The sequence below is a fragment of the Ambystoma mexicanum genome, chromosome 13 (assembly GCF_040938575.1).
Source record: "Ambystoma mexicanum isolate Mex_15411 chromosome 13, UKY_AmexF1_1, whole genome shotgun sequence".
Classification (NCBI taxonomy): domain Eukaryota; kingdom Metazoa; phylum Chordata; class Amphibia; order Caudata; family Ambystomatidae; genus Ambystoma; species Ambystoma mexicanum.
Genome location: NC_090938.1, coordinates 576,695,604 through 576,719,884, shown reverse-complemented (window position 1 = coordinate 576,719,884; position 24,281 = coordinate 576,695,604). Strand labels below are relative to the sequence as shown.

General features: G+C 45.0%; 1 protein-coding gene across 6 annotated transcripts in view; it reads left to right on the top strand.

Moving 5' to 3' along the window:
- ABI3 (ABI family member 3) overlaps window positions 1–24,281 on the top strand; it is a 331,848-nt gene that overhangs the window by 153,209 nt on the left and 154,358 nt on the right. For all 6 annotated transcript variants that reach the window (XM_069634398.1, XM_069634396.1, XM_069634393.1 and 3 more), the window contains 2 exons: window positions 13,991–14,076; window positions 15,225–15,311. In XM_069634398.1, coding sequence (XP_069490499.1) covers window positions 13,991–14,076; window positions 15,225–15,311 — 173 coding nt within the window. The remainder of the gene's footprint in view (window positions 1–13,990; window positions 14,077–15,224; window positions 15,312–24,281) is intronic.

The following is a 24,281-nucleotide window of genomic DNA, read 5'->3' as shown; positions in this document are numbered from 1 at the left end:
GACAGAAAGTCTGTATTTCCTTTGGAGCAGGCGGCAGGCCAGTTTGTCAGAGGATGCACCTGACTCCTCCACGTCCTCTCAGCCACCCTGCACTTGCATTCCAGGGCGGCGAGGTCGGAATCATACCAAGAGAGCCACATGAAGGTAGGCCTCAGCCAGATTCTCATGACAGGGTCAAGGACATCCAGAGTGTTGAAGATAGAAGGTTAGAGGTGGCTGTGTCAGAGTGTGAGTCAGCAGCAGGAGAAGGAGGAGCAGAGAAAGTAGCAGCAAAGGCATCCACTAACAAGCGCTTCATGGACCGTATGACCGAGAAGGTAGGTGGCAGTGCTGGGGTAGGCTTAGACTGAGGATCGGAGAGTTTCAGTTGAGAGGAGAGCAGAAAGTGGTCAATCCAAGAGAGAGGAGTGGTGAGAGGGTTAGTGAGGGGGGTGTCTGTGGAGATGAGAACACCCAGGCTGTGACCGCAGAGTGTCGGACCAAGGGGTAGAATGTAAGGAGAGAGAGAGTCACAGAGATTGCGGAAGAGCCCAGAGGAGGGATTAGAAGCATCCAGGAGGATGTTTGGGTCTCAGAGGATGAGAAGTGGAGAGGTAGAGGCAAGGAGAAAGAGGAGAGGTCAGCCAACTCACAGAGGAATAGAGCAATCTGACCCACTCCAGAAAGATCAGAGCTACTCCACCTCCGGGACAGTTAGTTCTGGTTTCAGAGAGGATCTTGTACCCATCAGGGAAGAGAGTGTCAAAACTTGTGACAGAGCTGGCCGTGAGCCATGTCTCGGTGAGAGCAAGGGCATCCAGGTCAAGGTGGCAGATGTCAGAGGAGTGTTTGACAGCAGAGGGAGAGTTGAGTGTAGCGATGTGGAGCAGGTTGCCACATTTGAAGGACTTCTGTGATTGGGTAAATGCTTGTGGTATGCCCTGTGGAAGTGGTAGAGGGGCCCGAGAATGGGCATAGGTGGTAGAAGGAGGTAGCATAGTGGCCAGATAAGAGGAGGAGGCTGCCAGAGAGGCAGTTGAAGGAGGTGGCAGAGGGGCCAGAGAGGTGCTTGTAGAAGTGGCAGGAGAAGGAAGGAAGTTGATAAGATGTGGGAAACGCCTATTGAAAAGGAGGAGATTGGGCTGAGGGCTCTGGACCCAGATAGTGGCATTCAGATAGACATTAATGATTGTCTTGGAGGAGTGGAAGGAGGCCAAGAGGACCTTCCACGGAGTTCCCCCACTAATGGTAGAGGAGGAGAAAGGATCGACAACAGTGACCATATGAGGGGTCCCTAGGTCAGGAAAGGGAATGACAAAGAGGATGTCAGTGAGAGTCTGTCTGGAGGAAACACTGATGTAGGTATCAGCGATAGGGAGGCCTGGGTTGGAGATCAGGATGTCCCTTTTAAACTCCTTCCTTCCGGAGTGAGAGGGATAGGATAGGAGAGAGAGTAGCAGTTAGAAAAGATGGGGGGGACAGAAAGCACCATAGAGGCTGCGAAGAGGAAGTAGGAGGAGGAGGGAGCGAAGGAGAGAAGGAGCGACAGATCCCAGCGCTGCACAACGCAGGAAGTGCAGGGGCTGGGGGAAGGGGTTATACAGTAGGGAAACACAAGAGGAGCAGACAGGAGACACACACTAGTACAATGGTACCCCCAGCAGGGGTGGGGAACTAAAGAGTGGGAGAGAACCACAATACAAAACCACCCAGGTTCGACTCTCCTAAAAAGAGGGAAAGGCCTAGATAAATACTGCCTTCGCAGGCTACGCCGCAGAGGGTCAAATCCTCAGCAGTAAAAGGATGCCCTACCTAATGGAAAACACTGAGCCAAGTGAAAGATGCAGATGAATGTGGTCGGTGGTCATTCTCTGAGCTGAAATAATCTTTGCCATGGGGGCACTTATGTTTATGTTCTCCTGGAAGAGGTTGTCGTACCAACCCCTGTGTGCAGCCATCATGTCCACCACCTTAGTGAAGAAACAGTGGCGCGAAAGGACAAAAACAGATCAAGCCAATATAATTTAAGGAGCAAAACTAGGGTGACCAGATTTTCTGAATAAAAAGCCATTACCGGCAACTGACATAGATGTAGGACTACAGTTGGAGCGATGATAAACACAAAAGAAGGAATACAACATAAACCAGATGCTAATTAAACCATAGGCCTACATCTATGTCAGTGGCCTGTCTCGATGCATTTTGGAGGCACAGAACACGAATTAGAGGAGAGAGGACCTTGAGGAAGAGAGAAGATATGGGGAGGGCAGTGAAAAGTGAGTGGCGAGAGCAGTATACGCTCAGCTCTCTGATTTTTCAATTGTGTCTCTCAAAAAACCAGGACAGTCTCCACCTGACCTTCAAATCCCAATATGGGGTTTTTATACTGAAAAAAGCCTCTGGACACCAGGACGGAATGGCAAGTTACATGAAAGTCCCGGCAAAACCGGGACGTCTAGTCACCATAGGCAAAACACCAGTGACACTGAAAAGTGTTGGCATTTCCGTCGGAACAGGGGGGCTTTTTTATTGCAAACACCTGAGTAGCGCCCATGCGATGCCGCTGAATAAAAGCACAATAATAGCACTTTGACCTGCCCTCGAACATACTAGAGCCTGTCGAGTTCAAATAACACTGTGGCTAGGCCTGCCAAATATTCTCTAATCAGGATTTGGTAAGCAAAGGGCACTTAATTTCTGCTCGAGCAGCAAACAAAGAATACGTGAAAGCTGAGGGAAAAGCACCTATTGCGTGGCCTTGAGTGGGATTTCTTGGGACGGTCAGGTGGCACAGTTCATTGTTGGACAGAGTTGCTTGTTTGAAATCCAGTTTGCCACATTTGGACTGGGAAGTGTCGTTTTTTGTTCTGAACTGTAATGCTTGCTGCTTGAGAACAGTAAAGGAAGCGAGAGCATAATATGAGCCTGTACGATCGTGACATGAAATTCAGAAGCTCTGTCCTGGCTTGAATGTAGTACATCATTTTCGCCACCAGCTGGCATGATACTTTTCACAAGCGAAGGAAGAAGGATTCTGTGCTTGTTTAGTTTGATGGCTTCTTTCCTCTGTTGGTGATATGACCTATGCCCGAATAGCCGAATGATTGTCACAGTGTTTAATTTGACATTTTTTTAATCCGCAAAATGAGTAGAAATATCAAGAGATTTCTTTTAGTTTGATGAGGGATATTTCCAGCAAAACCGAACACTGAGGACCTCATATTCAATGTCCCCAGATGGTAAATGGAGTGGCTAAAGACAGGCGTAGTACCACAGCTAGGCCTGTATTAACGCCTCCGTTCACGCTCCAGGGAATTTTAATTATTTTTATAGGCGGAGAGGAGAGGCGAAACAGGAGTCACGGTTCCACCTCCCGTTTGCCCTCGGTATTGAAAACAACTTGGTTTCCTACCAGCATGAGATTTTCATGCTTCCGTGAAAACAATGATTTCCCAAGGAAACCGCCTGCTTTTTGAAAAATGCAGGCGGTTTCCATCGGAAATCTTTGTAAACGCTGCCTACCATGCGTACATGGCATGCAGTGTTTACTCTATTTGCACTGCAGAGTGCAAAAAAAGAAGTGTAACGAGGCTTCTGACTTCTCTTTACACTTCTCATTTGCACTCACAGTGAAAATGACAAAATGTGCCCAGTGGGGGCCTGTGTACACATACATGCAAATGCTAGCGTTCCCCTCCGAGCACTTTACAAATTAACATGAGCTCCTTAATGTACAGGTGTAATGCAGGGTAGTCAATAAGTTACACTTTTTTCTTTCTTTAATAAATTTAATAAAAGTACCAAACATTGGACCTTATTATAACCTTGCCGGTATCCTGGTGGCTAATCCGCCATTATACCAGCAAAGGCTATTACCGTTTCCGGGATTACGAGTCCTGGAGTGACAGTGTTAATCCCCATTCATGGAGTCCAACAGCACTCCATGAGGGGATTTTCCTTTCTGTCATAACCCGCACCCGTTTTTAGCTGGAGTTAACTCAGGTGCCCATTATGAGCAAACCAAGTTATAAATAATAAATTTTATATTCTTCTGGTTCAAATTACATCTGTAAAAAAATCTTAAAAAATAAGTATTGTATATATATCAATCTGTTAGCCAAATTTCCAATTTTTCAGAAATAAATGGAACCATATTTTTTAGAACTATAGAAATGCAGGTATTTTTGCAAAAATAGTCCTGCTAGCACGAAATAAGGTATGCAGTGATAAAATTGCAGCAAAAATGTCGCCTGCACAAAACATTGCGGCAAAAATGCTGTGGTTTCACCTGTTAAAGGTGTACCCCATTACACCATTTAAGGGGAACAGGGGTTGCAGGGGGGTCCCCCGGCCCCCTTGAATGGTATAATGGGTCCGGGAGTTGCGGGGGTGCCCCCCCATCCTTTACATGGATTGCGGTGGCATAACCACAGCATTTTTGCCCTAATATTTTGTGTCCACTGCCATCTTTGCCACAATTTTAACACGTGGAACCCTAAATATGTGTGCCACTACTTACTGCACAGCAACGCTGCACTGAAAAATAGGGCAACAGCTGTGCCTCTTTGCAGAACAGCAATCTATGTTTTTTCGCTTGGATGTCCCTCTATCAAGCACTCATAGTTTGAGCATCTGAGTGTGGTCGCACATGCAGAGGTGAGCTGGGAAGTTGCAACAGTGTTGCAGCCAGACAGTACTTCTTCACCAGCCGTACCTTGTTTCTCTTAGCTTTAAGCAGTTTGCATTTGCAGTGCCTGGCTGCTGTAGCAATGGGCAGGCAGCACTGGACCCCCATAATTGGCAACCAAGGCAACTGTCTGGCGTGCCTGGTGCAAACATCAGCCCTGGATTGGGGTTAATTTGTTTAATTTGAAAAAGAAAAGGTCCGGTTGGGGGCCCCTTTACATGCATTTCCCTTTCTGTCAAGCAGGCTTTGTTCCAAAGAGATGTGTAAATACTTGAATTGTTTTACTATGAGCCTCATCACGAGTTGGGCGGTAACGCCGGCGCTAATAGCGCTGGCGTTATCTGCCCTACCGCCAAACCCCCGGCGCTATTAGCGCCGGATCACGGGTTTGGCGGTATTGGAAGTCCCTATTCCCCACTGAGCCCATTCCGGAATGCCCCATTCCCCATTGGGCTCAATGCAGAATTTTTGCGCTCATACCGCCGGCGGATTTCCCGCCGGCGGTATGAGCGCGAATTTTCAGCAGATTTCCCCCCAGCTCAGAGCTGGGGGGAAATCCGCCGAAGCCCTGATTTGGCAGACCCTTAAATCCGGCTGTAATGGCGCTACCGCCAGATTTAAGGGTTACCGCCAAACTCAGGATGAGGCCATGCTTGGTAGATTACCTGAATTATTACTACCGTTCTCCAAAGTTCTCTGGAATATGTCAGTGAAGCTTTGTAGACTACCTGAAGTGTTACTATCCTCCCCCAAAGATCTCTGGTCGATATTCGTGAAGCTTGTTGTATTTACCTCAAGTAGTACTATCTTTCTCAAATGCTCTCCTATGTCAGTGAAGCTTTGTAGATTACCTGAAGTGTTACTATCTTTCGCCAATGCTCCTTGGTCTGTGTCAGTGAAGCTTTGTAGATTACCTGAAGTGTTATTATCTTTCGCCAATGCTCCTTGGTCTGTGTCACTGAAGCTTTGTAGATTACCTGAAGTGTTACTATCTTTCACCAATGCTCCTTGGTCTGTGTCAGTGAAGCTTTGTAGATTACCTGAAGTGTTACTATCTTTCGCCAATGTTCCTTGGTCTTTGTCAGTGAAGCTTGGTGAATGTACCTGAAGGGTTACTATCTTTCTCCAAAGTTCTCTGGACTAAGACAGTGAAGCTTGATGGATTTATCTTCTGCACCTCCACCTACACTCGTAGAAGCATCACCTGGTCAGTCTTTGCTCAGCGAACTGCCTGCTACACTTGTTAGCCACTTATTTTGTTGCTTTGCTCATCCAATAGCGGAATTGCTTCTGCTTAGGCTTTGTCGACAGAGAGCTTCTCTACCTTTCTCTGCTAACTGTTCATGTATCTGAAAGCAACCTCCTTCCTCGAGCCAGCGCGTGCCAACAGACTTTCCAGCATGGCAAGAACTTTCACAGCAGTCATGTATGCCCTGGTCATTTTGAAATAAGCAATGGGTTTTTGCAGGAGACCACAGAATAGCTTGATGAATCTCTCTCGCTTGGGTTTTGTTAGGAAGATACATTCTCTGTCTATAGTGTCGCCATATCAATGCAGGTGTTCAGTTTGTCTTCTTTGTACACTGGCTGCATCCTCTGGTTCCTCAGCTGTTTTCACCTGTAACTACCATGATCCCTCAGCATTGACTTTACTGGCAAAGCCTGATGGGAGTTATAGGGCAAAACACCTGGAGAGACACGTTACCCTAATTGGTTGATCTGCGATTTTAAGTGTGGAGCAGAGGTCTGTCTCAGGAGGATAGTTCAGCAGCAACGTGCTCGCCTTGGAAGTGAGACGACAGGGAGCAACACAAGTTCGACCCCCGGGTCCGGGCTTAGAAACCTCAGGTTATAGAAGTGTGCCCAGTAGCCTCGCTGATAAATTGAATTTAGAAATGTTCCCTATAGCCTCTGTATGGAAAATTGTACTTAAAAGTTTGCCTAGTTGCCTCTCTGTGGAAAATAGAACTTAGAAGTTCGCCCAGTACCCTATCTGGGAAAGTTGCATTTAGAAGTTTGCACACTGAAAGAGCATATAACCAGTCATACCACACCCCACGCTTACTCTCTCCTTTACATCACCACTCAACTAGAACACAGAGATACTATGACACCATTCGGTATAACTGTTCTCATACGAACATCCGCCGCTTACTCCACATCATTCTATGTAAACACTGCTGGTCTCACACCCTCAGCCAGGCGTTTTCCCCAGGCCTAACACAGCCACATCCGTTCCGGATTAATCCTGCCAGAATGAACACATTCTCCTGATCTCTCAACCACCACACCTACCGATAAGAATCAGCTATTACACGCGTACCGCACGAGCTGCACACATATCCGGTGCACACACGCACCTTTTTGACTCTCCCTACTCTCTCTACTGATCTGAACTTCGGTTCCCAAGGGCGTTCAACCTACCAGCGCCTTCAGACCATACCAATGGTATATAAGGCGCTATATAAGTGCAAAATAACAATAACAATAACAATAACAATATATGCTTAATACCCAATCATATCATTTGAAGTCATGGTCCCTTCAGGGAGGATGGTGTCGGTGATGCAATCCACGTTTCAAACACTAATGGGTGATTTGTTCAGAAGAAAATATACAATCAAACAATTTGTGAGAACTTAAATGTAAAAAATTAATGGATACAAAATTCATTTCTTTAGCTAAACCAGTGCGACTTGTCTAACATTGGAAGAAAATAAATGTGTATTAGAGTGTAACCCATGTATTTTGGTTTGGTGTGGAGTGCTCTATTTTTTGCAGTAGGAAATTACGTGACTCCGGTGGAAGGGGAGTCAGTCGTGAATAGAGGAGATGAGGAGTTTCCTCTGCTATTTAATATAAACCTACAAATATGTTTCTAACTTAAACAATTCCATGTGGATTGCTAGTATTGATGCTTTTGTGCATTTATAAAAAAAAAATACTCACTCAAAACATTTGAGGTGACATTAACTCACTTTCAAACACATTATTTCAAGCAGATGCTCTCCAACAAAAGTCCTTCCAAACAAACCTTAATTGATCATCTATACCTGTTCTGAACTGCCTGACCTTGTTTTATGCATGATTACAATCTCCCTAACTGGGACAGTCTTGGTATGTATGTTGGCCAATCACTGAAAGCCCCAAGTCGAGTTCATATTGTCCACGGCCTATGGTGTAGTCGGCGTGGCTTGTTTACTACTTAAGAGCAGCTGGATCTGGCATAGAGTTAACACAGCATTCTCTGCATGTCAGGTGAGATGCTTACAATCCGTTCTTTTGGTATTACAATCCCTTCTGCAGCAGATTTCTGGGAACTCAGGCTGTGACACCTCCCCTGGCAATGCATCATCCCGGAGCTAGCTTCTGGTTCTTCACAGTCCGACTCTGTGTTGCTACCTCATGGATCCAGATTTCTTTGTATTCCCCCAAGCAGTGCATACATGTAGTTCCCTTATGCGCATCAGAAGAACCCTCCCTAGCTCTGTTCCATCGCAGTGATGATGCAGAAGATGCATGGTTAGCTGACCAGGGTTCTACATCTGTGAATGGTACATCTATGGTGCCACCAGAGGAGTTTCTGTTTAGGGATCCCCACCTTTGTGAGGTTAATAAAATAATATGCTATCAAGAGTCACTACAGTATATGTGCCTTTGTCTAAATTGGAAACTTCCCTGAAAATGTGAATTTCCTTGGAAAAGTATGACAGACCATTTCCTTTATCTGATTTAGAAACTGTATTTTCATGTTTTAAATATATAAATATCACCCCACTAACATGCAACTCTCTAAAAGTGGAGTCCATGTTTTTGTCATTTTAGGAAGTGGGGACATGCTACTCTGCATTTGTATTGCATGATCATATAGAGAATGTTAAGGTGGAATCAGAAAACCTATGGCTGCAGTAGTACAGTACATCACCTGAGTTGGTGCTCATCTGCTGCGCGTGTCCCTTGGTATGACTATCTTCATCTGCTAGGCCTTGAATTATAGAAATAATGGATTGTGCTCAATGGCCTTCATGCACAGATGATGAGTTCTAACCAGATCTGTATTTCAATATCTTTTAATTTGTATCAATTCAGTTTGGTCCAATCGTTAAGACCGTGGTATATACATGATTCTGCATAGAATAGACAGCCCACACTTATTCAAGTGTCCGTGTTTCACCTGTTCTCAGACTTTGTCAAGGCTAGTACAAGTTCACACACAAATGCAATTAGCACTAATACAAAATCAACATTTTCATTTTCCTATCAGTGCTATTACGTGTTAATGAATTGTTCGTAGAGCATATAAAGAAATATGTAAGGAAACAGATAGGAGAAAAAGGCTGAGGAGAACAGAGGAGAAAAAACAAAAGACATATATTCATCAAGTGTGCAGTGTATTTGAATGGAGACATTCCAACATCTGATTTAAGAAACTCTTATTACATATTTTATTTTAAATGATGAATTCATGTGTGAATCGATTGACTTGGTCTTAGCACATCTTTCAAGTTCAAAATTGTCTTTTGAGTGCATTAGAAACCAAATCTAGCTTGTAGGTGATTATATTTCAATTCTATTATTTGGTCATTAAGATTGTTGTATTGATTAATACACATGTTTAAGGTGATGAATTGTAGAAAACGGACCATTTGTATTTATTAGGAATTTGGATCAGTGTTAGGAACATATTCGTATGTATTATGATATTAAAGTTCACCCCTCTAAATGTATTGCTGATTATACGGATGGATGTCAATTTTCATTGAGAATTCTTATTCTTCGCATTCTTGTTTTCCCTAAGAATAAAGAGAGGTAGCTTGTTGCTGTTAATGGTATTAGCCCCCTTATTCTTTTTGTCTAGCTGTTAAGTGGCTACTCAGCTAGGCTCACTGCAGTAGGGATGAAATCGTGAGTTGTGTTTCAAAATTAGTGGCATTCCCGCATGTTCATGTTTCACCGCTATTTTGAATTTTGCTTGTATTTGGGTTGGATTGTGATATCATAATACGTATTACATCATGACGTGTTAGACGTCCTGCGTGATGTATCCACTTTTACATCATCAATCAGAGACATTTTTAAAAGAGAATGTATATCCTGAATTTCCTCTGTCGTCTTGGTATACTGTTTCTTCAATTAATGTTGTGGTAGTTATGGGGCTCTAGAGCTAATTGATACTTATTAATTGATACAGGTATACCTCATAGTATCGAAGCTTATTAATGATTACGTATATATCCCTTTGTGTCATAATTGTGACTATAAGACTGTCATTCCATGAACCAAAGCTTCTGTCTCGTTCCATTAAATGGAAACTACTAAAGAATGTATATACACATATGTTCAGTAATCCTCTGATTAGAGGAACACTCCCCATTGTAAATGAAGAAGCATTAGAAACATGCTGTGTTACACTTAGCATCCGATTTAAATTATTTGTAGTATGAATTATTCAGTTTTTCATATGGTCACATCAACAAATGATATTCACAAGAAGGAACTAATGTCATATTCAATGTTCAGGCCCCTTTGTAGAGTTAGTAACTTGCAAATGATGTCTGCTTCCATCTGTCTCAGTTTCTCTTCACAGTTGCCACCTCTGGAATTCATCTGGGTATGTTTCACTCCCACAAACCTGATTCCTTCTTTGTTTTCTATTTCATGTTCTCGCTGCCAGTGGCATGCCTGGGAAGTTTACAATCTTGTGTGCCCATTGTGTTAATGTGTTCTCTAATCCTGTCCTTAATTTGTGAATTGCGCTCCCTACATACAGTTTTTTACAAATGCATTAAATTACGTATTTCACACATTTTGTTCTGCAGTTTATATGTTAATGTATGTACAGTTTGTCTATGCTCTTATTCATAAAAGTCTTTACATTATTCAAGGCATGCAGACACATTTTGCATGTATCACATTTTAGAACCTCTAAGCGGGTTCGTCAAATGACAATCGTAATTGTGTGATAGGGGGTTTGTTTCTCATGAAGCTCTCGCTGAGTTTAGTCCTGAGGGTTGGTGCCCTGGTATAGACAATTGAAGGTTTACTCAAAATAAAGTTGATAAGTTCTGAGTTCTGTGTCTGTTTGCAGTATATGCCAGTGTTTATACATAATCTTTTACGTGATAATACTTTTTTGTGTATCTTTTTTGGAGTATGTGCAAAGCAAGCTCCCTTTAGCAACTCCTTTTGTCTGGCTGAATATCTCATAATTGAAGATGAAGATATTATTATTTAATGTGAATTGCAGAATTGTATTGAGCAACTCTACATGTAATAGATAAGAAGCTGATTTTTCTTGAAAAAAGCAATCAATTGCTGACTTAACATAGTATATAAAGATGTTATGCCCATTGTCAATTGAAGAAATCCATTTGTCATTCTAATCCATTGAGGGGTTCTAGTACATGCATATGATCACTTACATATGACTTGCGTTTGAATACCTCTGGGCTAAGTATTGCATCAGTGTATTTAGACATGTTTTCCATGGCCCATCCAATGCCACTAACATTTGCCTGACCTCTGGCAGTTTTTCAACTTTCATGTGCACCTTGAGCAAGAAGTAAATGGTAGGTACAAAATAATGTTCATAATCTGTGATAAATTCATAATCTGTGATAATTCCTCTTCTGTACAACTGCAATATAAGTTCTTTGATTTTGATTATAGTAATAGGTATTATGTCTCAATTAATTTTTTTATAGCATTGTGGTCACATGCCATTTTAATACAATCAGTGTGTCGGTATCTTTTATAATGATGTCATCGTAGCTGGATAGTCGCTTTGAGACTTGTTTTGTTCATTATAGTTGAGATTGTCATATCCTGCATAGCGTTGTTTATTTTAAGAATCCATTGTCTCATGTATGTCTCTTATTACCACTTGATGAAATGTATCAATCAGGTTCTCGTGTGGCATTTTCCATAAGAATCTAGACTTATTTTTTTTATTTTCTCCCTGTTAGGGTATTAGAGTCTATATTAAGATCTCTGATAATTTGTCCACCAGAGACTTAAGTGCCTTCTTCCAGTGAAATTATTAGCTGAGTTTCAGAAATGTCTTTAATACTAAGTATACTGATTGCTGCACTATTTGATTGAGTCTGGTATTTACGTGGTTTTTGGTGAAAACATTTCTTTCATTTTTGTTTTTTAATTATTTTTAACATGTCTATTTGAATATCAATATATCTGCTAACCCGAGAGGGTGCAAAGGACAGCCCTTTATGGAGAACTTCTATCTCTGTTGTGTGTATGTGCATTTGTCTTGCAATGAAAGAGCAAAGACGGTTTTTATTTCCCTTGAAAAGTATTGCATACTATTGTCTATATCTGATTTGGAAACTATGTTTTCATGTTTGAAATACATAACTATTACCCATCTAACATACAACTCCCTAAAAGGGGAGTCAATGGGCCTCATTACAAATCGCCCGGTATGGAAACAACGGTGGCGGTAAACCCGCCGCCAATGTTGTTTCCATGCCGGGCGATCACAACTCCTGCAGGCGGGAGGTGATGTTCCCTCCAGGTCTGACCTGGCGGGTTTAACACCGCCCGCCTGCAGGCGGACGAGGAAACACCGGCAGCATTATGAGATGCTGCCGGTGTTTCCATGATCCCCATTGGGAATGGGGATTAAAACCGGGGTTGTAATGCCCCGGTAATTCCGGGAATCACGGAGGCGGAATGGTAATACGAGTCTGGCGGTAACCAGGCAGTTTTACCGCCTCAGTTACCGCCAGACTCATAATGAGGCCCAATGTTTTTGAAATGTTAGGAAGTGAGGACATGCTACTATGCATGATATGTTCATCCCAGAATGGGCATCACCTGCATGCTCTAACATTAAGTATCTCACTCTTTCTGAAACAGCGCACAGGCAGGTCATTCATTACTTGAGTCTTAAAAGTGATGCATAGCTTACCTGAAATTATGATAAAAAGCTAAATGTGGGGAGCATTGTCAAGTGGATCTGGAAAGTGGCAATATGATATATTACGTGGAATTAATTAAGCATGCCCTTACCGTTTACGTTTAACTTGACTCTGTCATGGTGTCATGAAATAGGTCTATAGGGTTGATGAAGTGTGTGGTCAAGGGTTTGGGTACATGTAGGCACCTTGAGGTCATATCTGAGCATCTTGGGGTTCCTGATAGGAGATCTCAGGAATTAATTCTAGCACATAGCACTTTGCAAGGCTGGCACTGTCTACGTTTGGATATAATTCACAGCGAAATTGACTGTAGTCAATACCGCTGCAAATCACTTTGCACTTCTCCCACACAAACCCAAACGTCCCTTATTCCACCCCACCCTGTCCCCTACTTACCTGTTTGCTCGCCTCTACTTCCCCTGTACATCTGCAGCATCAGATCCTCCCTCTAACATGGGTCAGATGCAAGGTCCCTTTTTCTTTTTATTCCTCTTTCTTTCAGTCCCCCGCAACCATGCAGAGCGGGGGACATCTCTGCAACCCCCGTCCCACATATTCAGTATTTATTATAATCGATCGAATGGTACGGCTGAATTCGGTTGAATGTACAATTTGATCGATTATAAACGATCAAATTGGCTAATACTCTACATTTGTGTGAGAGCTGTGCAGTCATTGCAGGGGGAGGTCTGGTACCAGGAATCCCTCCCCATGGGCTTGCTGGTCTTTGGTTTATGACTGTCATGCTTGAGTGTTACTGCCATGTCAGATCAGTGCTCTGGAATAGAAGCTGCTAAACTTGCATGTTGAAGACATGATTTGGTCTAAGTACCTGTTGTTAGCAAGATGGGCATTCCTATCATCACATGAAAGCCTGTCAACTATGTGCGACTGGAGTGTTAATGTGACAAGGTCTTTGACGCAGCATACTTAACCAATGTTTAACCGTAGTGGAAGTCAGCATGAAAGGGAAATAAAGTCCATCAAATTAAAGAATATTTTAGACATTCTAAATGTGACTTCTCTTTTCTTCTCTTTTGCTAACTGCCTTCTCTACCACCACTGCTCCCCCTCCCACCAACCCTCTTCTATGACGCAACACGCCTCACAGTGGCCTCTACACACAGCTCACATTTTCACTCTCTCAATCTCCATTTCAAGGTTTCCCACATTCTCGCTTTCTCATTATGCTCTATAAAAATCCATCTTGCCACGAATAAATCCATCCATCTCAGGCTATCCCACATTGTCTCTCGCTTTATCGCTTCCTACTCCCATCCCAATCCCTTCCTCCATTCTTCCTGCCTTTAATTCTGTTTTTAACTGTTCTCTTAAGTTTGTTATTTATCCTTGCTACCTGTACTCCAACTCTCTCTTTTTCTTACAGGACGCAAGCACACAACTGTCAAAAACAGGAACAATGTATCGAAAAGGAAGCGTGAAATCCTTATCTCAGTCTTCTGGATCTCTGGGGTGAGAACATTCACTCACATTGTCTTAAATGATGATATAGAGCAGAATGTTAGGCAGTACCTGCTTGAAGAGCGGTCGTAGCTCACTCTCAGCATTAGAGAATTTAAGGTCGGCCTCTTAGAGTTTATTCCTATCTAAGGAGATAAGATAATCTTAAAGTCTGTAGTCCTTCGGGTGGTCTGTGACAGGGTTTGTTCTTAGATTATTCTCTATAGTTCCCATGTGAAGTACAGGACTGGCGTGAGAGTGGGGAGAGGGTCTGTTTCATAAGATTTAAGAAATCGGACCCAAAAGCTTGACAAAGAGGTTGATCATGATCTTCTGTACACGAACTGCCTACCTTTAAAGGTGAGCAGAAAATGTTGCTTGTGAGAGAACGCCCCCTGCACACATCAGTGAATTTACAGGTAAGTGAGAGCATCACACTGTACAGCTAGTTTACAATGCCTCACTATGCAGGCACGTCTTTTCACATTCTGTATAGGATTGAGAGAGCACCTGTCTGTCCAGGTTAGTGTAAACACTGGGTATCTCTAAGACAGTGAGATGAATTGTCTGACTTTGTTGTTACGAGTGCCTCTGTGACCATGTTTGAGAGAGCCCCTGAATGACCATGTTAATGTGATGTCATGTGTGCATGGATTTCCAAGAGCAACTACGTGGCCAGGTTAGTGGGAGAATCCACCTGTACAGGTGAGACGCAGCACCTGTCTGTTTAGCTAAGTTACAGCACCTGTCTGTCGAGGTGTTGGTTCTATGTTCTTAGATCGTCAGGTTTTTTTCGCAGAGTTTTTTGCCAAATATTTTCAGCCGAAAAAATTCATTGACATTTTTTATTTTTTTTATTTGGGGTTATTCCCCCAAGCCTCTCTTGCCTATAATCTAGTGCCTATTCCCTACTCTGCCCTACCCCTTATATTCCCTTAGCCACCACCTCCAACCCATATTTTTCTATGAGTGTTTTTCGGCCAAAAATGTTCAGCAAAAAACTGTGAAACAAAGCCTTGTGATGTAACAACGTTGTACCGAGGAATCAGTAGACATAGCTAGCTATGCGATACGCTGAAACATTACACTTGTAGCTAATGTAGAACTGGATATGTTGTGTGTGTGTGTTTATTTGCCTTTTTTGTTTACTCTGAGGATAGGAGGAGTTCTCGACCACTTGACCCAGTTCATCCTCCTGTGGTTCCCGAGGGCAGGCTCTTCATGGCTTCCTCCCCGGTGTCACCCAGGTAAGACAAAAGGTTAAAATAAAAGCATTTTATATTGGAGTTGAATGTTGTGTATGTGTGCAGGTGGAAATCCAGACACTGCATGCCTTTTTGGGAGGGGGATTTGTACATTACATTTGAGTATTAATAAAGTGCTCAACAGAGAATTGTGTAATTTTGCTCAAATTAAGACATTAGACAAAACATAATTGTAAAGGTTTTATGAAATCCAAGCTCGCTAGGTGATCTGGATTTCTAAACTTCGTCTGGTCACGTGTCACAGTATTTTCAAACTCAGTATGGCACGTTACTAGGATCTTGGACTTCAGTTCCTATTACATAGTGGTTCTGCACTCAATTTTAGACCTCAATCTGCATTATTGCTCCTTTCAATCTGTTTTTCAGAGGGATCAGGGAACTCAGACTTCAATTCCCACCATGCAATGCCTCGTTGGTCCATCTCTGTCTCAGGGGAATCCAAAAAAAGCCAACTCCAGTTGCCAGTATTCAGTGTTTTTCATTACATTATATCTCTTTCTGAGGGTAATCCGAGAACTGGACATCAGTTTGCAGTGTCCAATGTCTTCTGTCTCGAGCACTTCTGCCAGCTATGCTGTTTCTCATCGTTCACTTACCACCCCCACTTCTTTCTCTTGGTTCATCTCCCCTGAACTCCTCCTCCATGGCCTCGAGCCTCGGGTCCCACTCCTCACTGGTGGGCCTTTCGGACTGCTCCTCTCTTCAGTGCCAGTGAGTCCCTGCTCCTCTCGAGATCATTGCTCTCACCATTTTACTGCTCATGTGTAGACCGTTACCCCCGGGTCTGTCTCGCCATCTCTTATTGGCCACAGCACTGGCTCTCCAAGTTCCACCTCTTTCTCTGGCCGCCACAAGGCAGCATTTGGTACAGCTGTGGTTGTGTGAGCCCTCACCACTGCCTACAGTTTCTTTTTCTAACATGTGTCCACACTTAGCATCTGCAGAGCGCATTTAACTCTCAAGCTGTGTTATGGGTCTCTGGCAAGTTGCAATCCCCTGATGTACTCAGAAAGCCATCACAGCAAAACAACGCCCTCCTCTTGAGTGTCTTTTGCCTTTTATTACCCTTGAAGTGTGTCAGGGCAGTCACATGACCATAGTTATGAACGAAAGACTCTGCTTTTCATCTGTTGTTCAGTAGTGTGGAGGGCACTAGACTATATTATTTTTAATTTATTATAGTTTAGCTTAGTTTAGTTTATTGTTTGCTTGTTAGGCGCTCATACAGCAAATAAATTCTGTTTCAAAGTGCCCACAGGGCAACAGGCAGGGAACATGGGATTGCAGTACAATTAAAATGTACAAGAAATACAGTAGGGGAATGGACGGCCGAACCTACTATGCCTTGTGAGTACTCAGAACATGCATGTGCAGAAAGGAAGAAGGCAGTGGGGTAGGTGCTGTGGTGTCCATGCTCGAGGGTGAACCACAGATGAAGTGCAAGATATGGTAAATGCTATGCATCCAGGAGCCGCATTGGGTTGGAAAAGTGAGTCTCCAGTGCAGAGCAGGGGTCAAGTCCTAAAAATTAAAGTGGGGGGACTCCAAAACAAACGCAATTGGATGTGACGTCGCCAGAAATTAGCATATCAAGGTGAAATATGCACATTTCATTAAATTGTCTTTGCATAACCACCCAAATTGCAGAGGACGAATGGAATTTGCCTTTCATCAAATCAACACACACACAAAACCAAGAGAGGATATTTTCCTTTAATAGTGTTTTTGAAAACGTTAAAAGGTGTGCATATTTTAAACTCCAAGAACCAATACAAATATTTTCCTTGGGACTTGCATTACTGACATGCGACATTGTACCTTTAGCTGGTTGTTATTTTTCATCAGGTTATATAGTGTATTGGTGAAGTCTCCAGCCTACAAACCTAACGACTGTTTGAACCCCGAGGTTATCTTTAATTCATAAATTCAAAGCGCTTATTCAATGTTTCTCATTTTAGGTGAGGGGACTGAGTCCACCCTCTGAATAAAGTGGGGTGACTCAGTCCCCCCGCGTGTACCCTCGACTTCAGCCCTGGTGCAGAGGGTGTGCCGAGGCAAGTGCTGAAGGTAGACAGAAGCTGGGGATATTGGGTGTGAGAGGTCAGGGGCCAGAGGATGAATAAGGGTCCAAGACACCAGTCACAGCAACTGTGAGATTAGCAGAGGAGGGAAGAAGGGAAGGAGGAGGAGAATAGGTAAGTCTTGAGGTGCTTTCAGAACTTAAGAGGGCCCTGCTCAAGACGCAGAGTGAGGGGTAGGCTGTTCCATTGAAGGGATCCAGCTGAGGAAATTGAACAACCTCCTGCTTTCTGTTTAGTGAAATGCTTTACACACAAGGAGTTGGTGCCAGAGTAACGTAGAGGTCTAGAAGGAGATTATTTGGTAAGAGAGAGTTGCAGATAGTGTGGTCCATGGCCCGAGACAGCCTTGTGGGTGATGCAGAGGGTTTTGAATTTGATCCGTGCAGCTACCGGGAGTCATTGGAGACTTTTTAGTGCAGAAGAGATGTGGTCCATGGGTTTAAGGCCAAGGATAAGCCTGCTCTATTCTGGTTAGTTGAAGGGTCAGGTTGAGGAGGAGGCTGTTGCAATAGTCTATCCTAGAGAGAACCAGGGCTCGGGAGACACTGAGCCTCTGGGGGAAAGTGAGGAAAGGAAGAATTTCTTTAAGAAGGAAGAGTTGAAAGTGGGGCCTCTTGGCAATGCCTGAGTGCGAGGGAGGACGGAGAGAGAGGAGCCAAAGATGACTCCAAAGTTTCTGGCTTCAGAGGAAGGAGCAGGGGGAGAGCCCCAGGAGGAAGGCCAGATTGAGGGGAAGAAGGAGGAAGCAGGTGTCCAATGGGAAGGATCTCAGTTTTACAGACATTGAGGCAGAGATCATTCGAGGCGCACCAGGACTGGATGTCAGGCAGTTAGGGATGATGGAGGTTGGAAGGGGTCAGCAGGGAGTCTGAAGAAGAGCTCTGTGTCGTCTGCGTAACTCTGGAAGTTGGAGGAGAAAGAGCAGATGAGGCATGCAAGGAGAGCAAGTTAGATGTTAAAGAGACCTGGGAGACACCACAGGTGGAGATGGAAATAGGAGAGAGGAGGTGGGGCCTGGGATGACTTGGTAAGAGCGGTTAGTGAGGAAAGAGGACAGCGCCCATTCCAAGATACCAATTGTATTGTGCAACCTTTGTATGAGGATGAAATGGTTAACTGTATCAAATGCAGAGGAGAGAAGGATAAGGACAGCTGGGTAGTTGGAGTCCAGAGATGTGAGCAGTTCTTCACTGGTGTTCAGAAGAGCAGTTTCCATGCCTCTGGATGCTCGGAATACAGATTGATGGTCATGAAGGCCACCAACAAGTTCAGTGTGAGAGTTGAGTTGGGGCAAGGACAGCTTCTCAAGCAACTTCCCTAGAAAGGGGGTGATGGAGATAGGGTGCTAGCTGGCAAGGCAGGTAGGGTCAGAGGATGTTTTTTTCATGAGTGGGCTCACACAGGAGTGCTTAAGGGGGAGGGGAAGATCCAGTGACAAGAGATTGATTGCAGAAATCAGTGAGAGCAGGGGAAAGAGAGCCAATGTTATCCTTGATGGTCCTGGATGAGCAAGGGGAGACCTGTTTAGAAGAGACCTTCATGGCGCAGACAAATCTGGTAACTTCTTCAGGTGTGACATGGGAGAAGGAGGAGACGGAGAATGGAGGAGGTAATGGGGGTTGCTGGGGGTGAGGGATGGGTTGTGAGAGAGTGTAGAAAGGGTGGTCAGAATGTCCTGAGTTTTGGCGACAAAGTGTGAGGCCAGTGCATTACAGAGATCCTGGGAAGGAGAAGGGGAGGAGGAGACTGCAGAGGGGTAGACTAGTTCCCTGCAGATTTTGAAAATGTTCAGTCAAGTTATTGGATGCGAGGGAGACCTGTGCCTGAATGTGGGCTCTTTTCTTTGCACGGATGGTGAGTCTGTATTGCCTTTGGAGCAAGCGGCAGGCCAGTTTGTCAAAGGATGAGCCTGAAGTTAGCCACTTCTGTTCTGCTGCCCTGCACTTTTGATTCAGGGCTGCACCTTCGGTGTCCTACCAAGTGTTGATTGTTTTGAGGCAGGTTTCTGACGGATCCTCATGACTGGGGCAAGAATATCAAGAGTGCTGGTGATGGAAAGATGGAGATTACTGAGGGCAGAGTCACAGGTAGAGTAAGAGGCGGAGAGGTGCGGGGTGAAGGTGGAGGCAAAAGCAGCCGCAGTCATTCGTTATATCGGATATTAGTGAATGAGGTTGGTGGAACTTTTGGGGGGGGGGAGGTCAGATGGCCAATGGGACCCAGATGGGAGGAGTGAGTGGTCTGACCAGGAGAGAGGGGTGACTAATAGGGGGAGAGTGAGAGGTCAGAGTGTATGAGGGCATCCAGAGTGTGTCCATTTGTGTGGGTTGGCCCAGAAGGGAGAATGGAGTGGGAAAGTGAGGAGAAGAGGTCAGTGAAGAGAGTAGATGCAAAGCCAGGGGAGACCAGTTGAATGTTGAAATGTTGAAATCACCCAGGAAGATAAGGTTAGAGGTGGATGAAGTCAGCCCATTCAGAGAGGAATAGGGAGGAGGCGCCTGGAGGCCGATAGATGGTAGGATTTGGGTGGGTGTAGGTTGGAGAGGTGACCAACTTGCAAACCAGGCTTTCAAAAGAGGAATAGGGCTGGGTAGGTAAGATGGAAGCAGGAACCCACTTGGGGTAGATTAAGGCAATCCCCCTGCCGGTGAGGTCAAGGCTTGGAGATGATCTTGAAGCCATCAGGGAGTCAAAGGCTTAGACTGAGCTGGTATTGAACCAAGTCTCGCTAAGAGCAAGTGTCATACACCGCCCTTGGAAGTACTGGCAGAAATGGAGATTCACTTAACATGGCGGTCTATGGTTCCACCTTGACTGTCTAGTCTTCCTTCAAAATAGCCGCCTGCTGCATAAGACCAAGGGAAGTGCTACGCTCTGTGCGTTTTATCCGTCTATGGTATTCGCTGCCAGTAGCTGTTTTCCCACAGTGTACGCGCGTTTCATTAATTGTTGCCCTCCTTCCTATTTTTGTCTCCCTTCTGTTTTCAGATTTCTTTCCAGCACTCGGGTGTCATACCTACCTTCAGGTAATTTGGTTCGCCTTTCCAACTGCCACACTTTGTTGCCCATTCCTTTCCTTAATTCTTGTACCTCTATGGTATTCAGCTTTTCTTACACAGCTACCGAGGACATCTGCCTTCAGAAGCCGTGTTTACCTTTCGGTCCGCGGCTGCCGGCATTACTTTCCTTCTCCTCCGGAGCCACGGCTTCCTTCTGTCTTCCACTACTCGCGGCGCCATAGGTATTTGTTTTCATTTCTTACGTACGTCGTCCGCGAGCGACATTTCTACTGCCTATAACCTTGTGTTTACCTTTCGGTCCGCGGCTGCCGGCATTATTTTCCTTCTTCTCCAGAGCCACGGCTTCCTTCTGTCTTCCACTACTTGCGGCGCCATAGGTATTTGTTTTCCTTCTTCTCCGGAGCCACGGCTTCCTTCTGTCTTCCACTACTCGCGGTGCCGTAGGTATTTGTTTTCATTTCTTACATACGGCGTCCGCGAGCGGCATTTCAGCTACCTATAGCCTTACTTTTAATTTGTTTTCTTGGTGCTCCTAGGTTCTCATATTTGTATATATATATATATATATATATATATATCTTTGTTTTCTCATTTTCGAGCTATTTCTCTTCTTTAGGTCTGTCTTGTGCTATCCAATTCCTATGGGGCATACCTCTGAGGAATAGCACTTTCTGCAATTTGAATCTTCTACTGCAGACATTTGTGCCCTGCCGGCTGTCATTCTGCTACTAGTGCTTTCCTTACTATTAGATTTTCCGGAGCTATTTCTATATTCGACCAGAGCAATTCAATCAGAGTCCTGGAGCTATTCATGGCTACCTGAAGAATCGTAACTTTCATGGACTAAGAACTGATCCTGTTCTCCAGCGCTTTCACATACCATCTCGAGCCTACTACAGTTAAAGACATCTATCAGGGTTTTTTATGCCAGGAGGCTTTTCCCTGAGGTTTTGGGGCTTGCTCCTTGGGGTTCACCTGGTCTGGTTAACATTACCGGTCAAGGTGGCCTCCGAGGGAGCGCATCCTTATCTTCAACACAAGAAGGAGAAGAAACCTATGGAACAGAAGAAATCACGAAGGAAGAAGGTAACAGAAACACCCGACAGTTCAATAGAGGACACAGGTGAGGAGGAGTGTTGGGAATTTACCCCGGGTCTTGACAGCAAGAAGGCCAAGGTCAATGTCTTCAAGAAGGAGACAGATGTCAGAGGAGTGTTTGTTGGCTAAGTGGGCATTAAGAGTCGCCAGGTGGAAGTGGTCAGCGTTCTTGAAGTTTTTCTGAGGTGCGGTACAGGGACGTGGTACACCCTTCAGAGGAGGGAGAGAGAGAGAGTAGAGAGGGAGAGGCAGGCGAAGGAAGGAAGTTAATGAGGCAAAGCAGGCTGTCAAAGAGAAGGAGGTTGGGTTGTGGACCTTGAACCAGAATGGTGCCAGTGTGATAGACATTAACAAAGCAATGTGAGGATGCGAAACCAGCCAAGAGGAGTTCCCACTTGGTGCCAACGTTAATAGAGGAGTGTGTGGAAGGAGAGAGTGGAGATGAGATGGGGGCCCAAAGATCAGAAGAGGGGACAGTGACTTCTGTGATGTCATCCATTTATGGTCTCTAGGGCTGCTTCAGTGAGTGGCACCTGTCACCTTGGCAGTATACTGGTGGGGGGAGTAGATGCCCCCACTACAGCTTCATGACAAATCCTTGGTAAGAGATAGGTAGTACACTAGAATATATACAAATAAAAAGAAAGGAAGGCTGATATTTAATGGAAAAATGAGTTCTAAAGAAAAGCTGTACAGGATCTTAAAGGTAGTGAATGGGACTATGGAAACTTCATCAGAGACTGTATAACCAGCCAAAAGAATGCAAGGTGAACAAGACGGAAGTCACAGAAAGGGTAGCAAACAACGTTGTACAGCAAAAGTATCTCTCACTCTGGATTAAATACTAAAGAGTGGGATTTATGTGACAGAATCTGTCCCCAGGCCCTCTCAGGGAAGGGAGGACACTCACTCCTACCACATACCTGGTTGTGGGAATGCTGGGCTGCTTCAGGCCCTCTCCTAACTCCTCCTTACCTGAAGTCCCGGTCTCGGCCAGGGAAGGCGAGCTGCAGAGAGAGCCACTGGGAGGACGGCGAGAAGACATGATGAAGCCGGCGCTGCAGCCAAAGGTCAGCAAGTCACTCAGAGTGGCTGGGGGCCGATAGAGGCAGGTGGAAGCCAACGGGATGCTGCTGGTGCACCACAAGACACAGCGTCAATGCCGGCACCATGATGCAGAGGGGGGAGCAGAGCTGTGGGGAACAATGCAGGAAGCCATGGGTCGGGCCGCTCCAAAGACGTGAGCATGGCTCCAGCAGATAAAAGCATCTGGAGCTTGTGTAAGGAGAAGGAAGAGCCCGCTAGCCCACCAGGGGTTGTTACATTAAGAATAGGCCTACAGGAATGTCATAACAACAGGGGACTATAGACTGTTGCGCTTTTCAGGCTGTGAGTGCAGCAGGCCATGTTGCTAAAAGGGACAGGCTTAAAGCCCTAATGAATCCTCCTGAGCCCTACCCTCTCATACCCCCTTAGAAAAGGTAAGGTGATTGGCTAGGGACAGAGGGCCAATCATGTAAGGTGGAGGGTTACATAGGAAAGACGTGGGACAACATTCTGTGTGGGTTAGTAGGGTGAGGTCAGGCGGTGAAAGGGGGTGAGCATGAGATAGGAGGAGGAAAGAGAGGAGTGGGAGGTGGATAGAGTGAGGGATTCTGTGAAGTAAGTGTGCATAAGTGAGAGGAGAGAGTGAAGTAGTAGTAGTAGAGTAGTAGTAGAGGAGAGGTAGTAGTGGTTGTAAGTGGTAATACTCATTGGGCCTCAGTACGACCCAGGTGCTAATGGGTTAACGGCGCCGTAAAAGGCTGCGGCGCCGTTAACCTATTAGCGCCTAATTACAAGGTCCCTTTGCGGGACCCGACCTTAACGGCTGGTCTAGACCAGCCGTTAAAGTAGGGACTTGCAAAGGGACCTTGCTGCTAAGTACGGTGCCGCAATTTGCGGCACCATACTTAGCGCCTTCCCCATTCCCATTGAGCCCTAAGGGGCAAAAATGGGAATGGGGAAGGGCCATGGAGGGAGGGGGAATTACCGCCCCCACCAACCTTGTAATGGGGTGGTAATTCCCCCTTTCTCCATGGCGGAGTCAGTAAGTTACCGGCATGGACCATGGTGCTAGTAGCACCATGGTCCTCCGCCTGGGTCGTAATGAGGCCCATTGAGTAGAGCTAGTAGTAGTGAGTGGTAGTAGCAGTGGACTGTAGTAAGTGGTAGTGAGAAGAGGTAGGAAGCAGTGGGAGTGAGAAGGAGAAGTAGTGGTATTAGAAGTAGGAAGCAGTGGTAGTGATAAGAGGAGAGGTAGTGGAAGTGATAGCAGTGGAAGTGGAGAAATTGGAGTAGTAAGAAGCAGCAAAATAGGAGAGGTAGTGGTAGAAGCAGAAAGCTAGTAGTGGTGAAGAAGCAAAGTGGTAGAAGATGGGTAAAGAAGAGGGGTAGTAGCAAGATGAGTAGTAGTAGGGCGGTGGGAGGAGGTAGTCGTAGTAGTGATTGGAGGAAGTGAACAAGGAGGAAGTTAAGAGGAGCAAGAGGATTACCATCAAAGGTGGAGGCAGGAAGACGGAGTGAAAGTTTGGAGAGACAGAAGGGTGGCGGGGAAGTGAACGCTGTAGGAAATCTGAGTGGAAGGGCAAGGTGAGGCTGTGCATGTGTGGCCAGAGGATCCAACGGAGTGAGTGTAAAGCACTACTTCCCTAACTCCCTTTGGAGCCCTAAGCGGGGATCGGAAAGGATCTGCTAGAAGGCCCCTAGGTAGT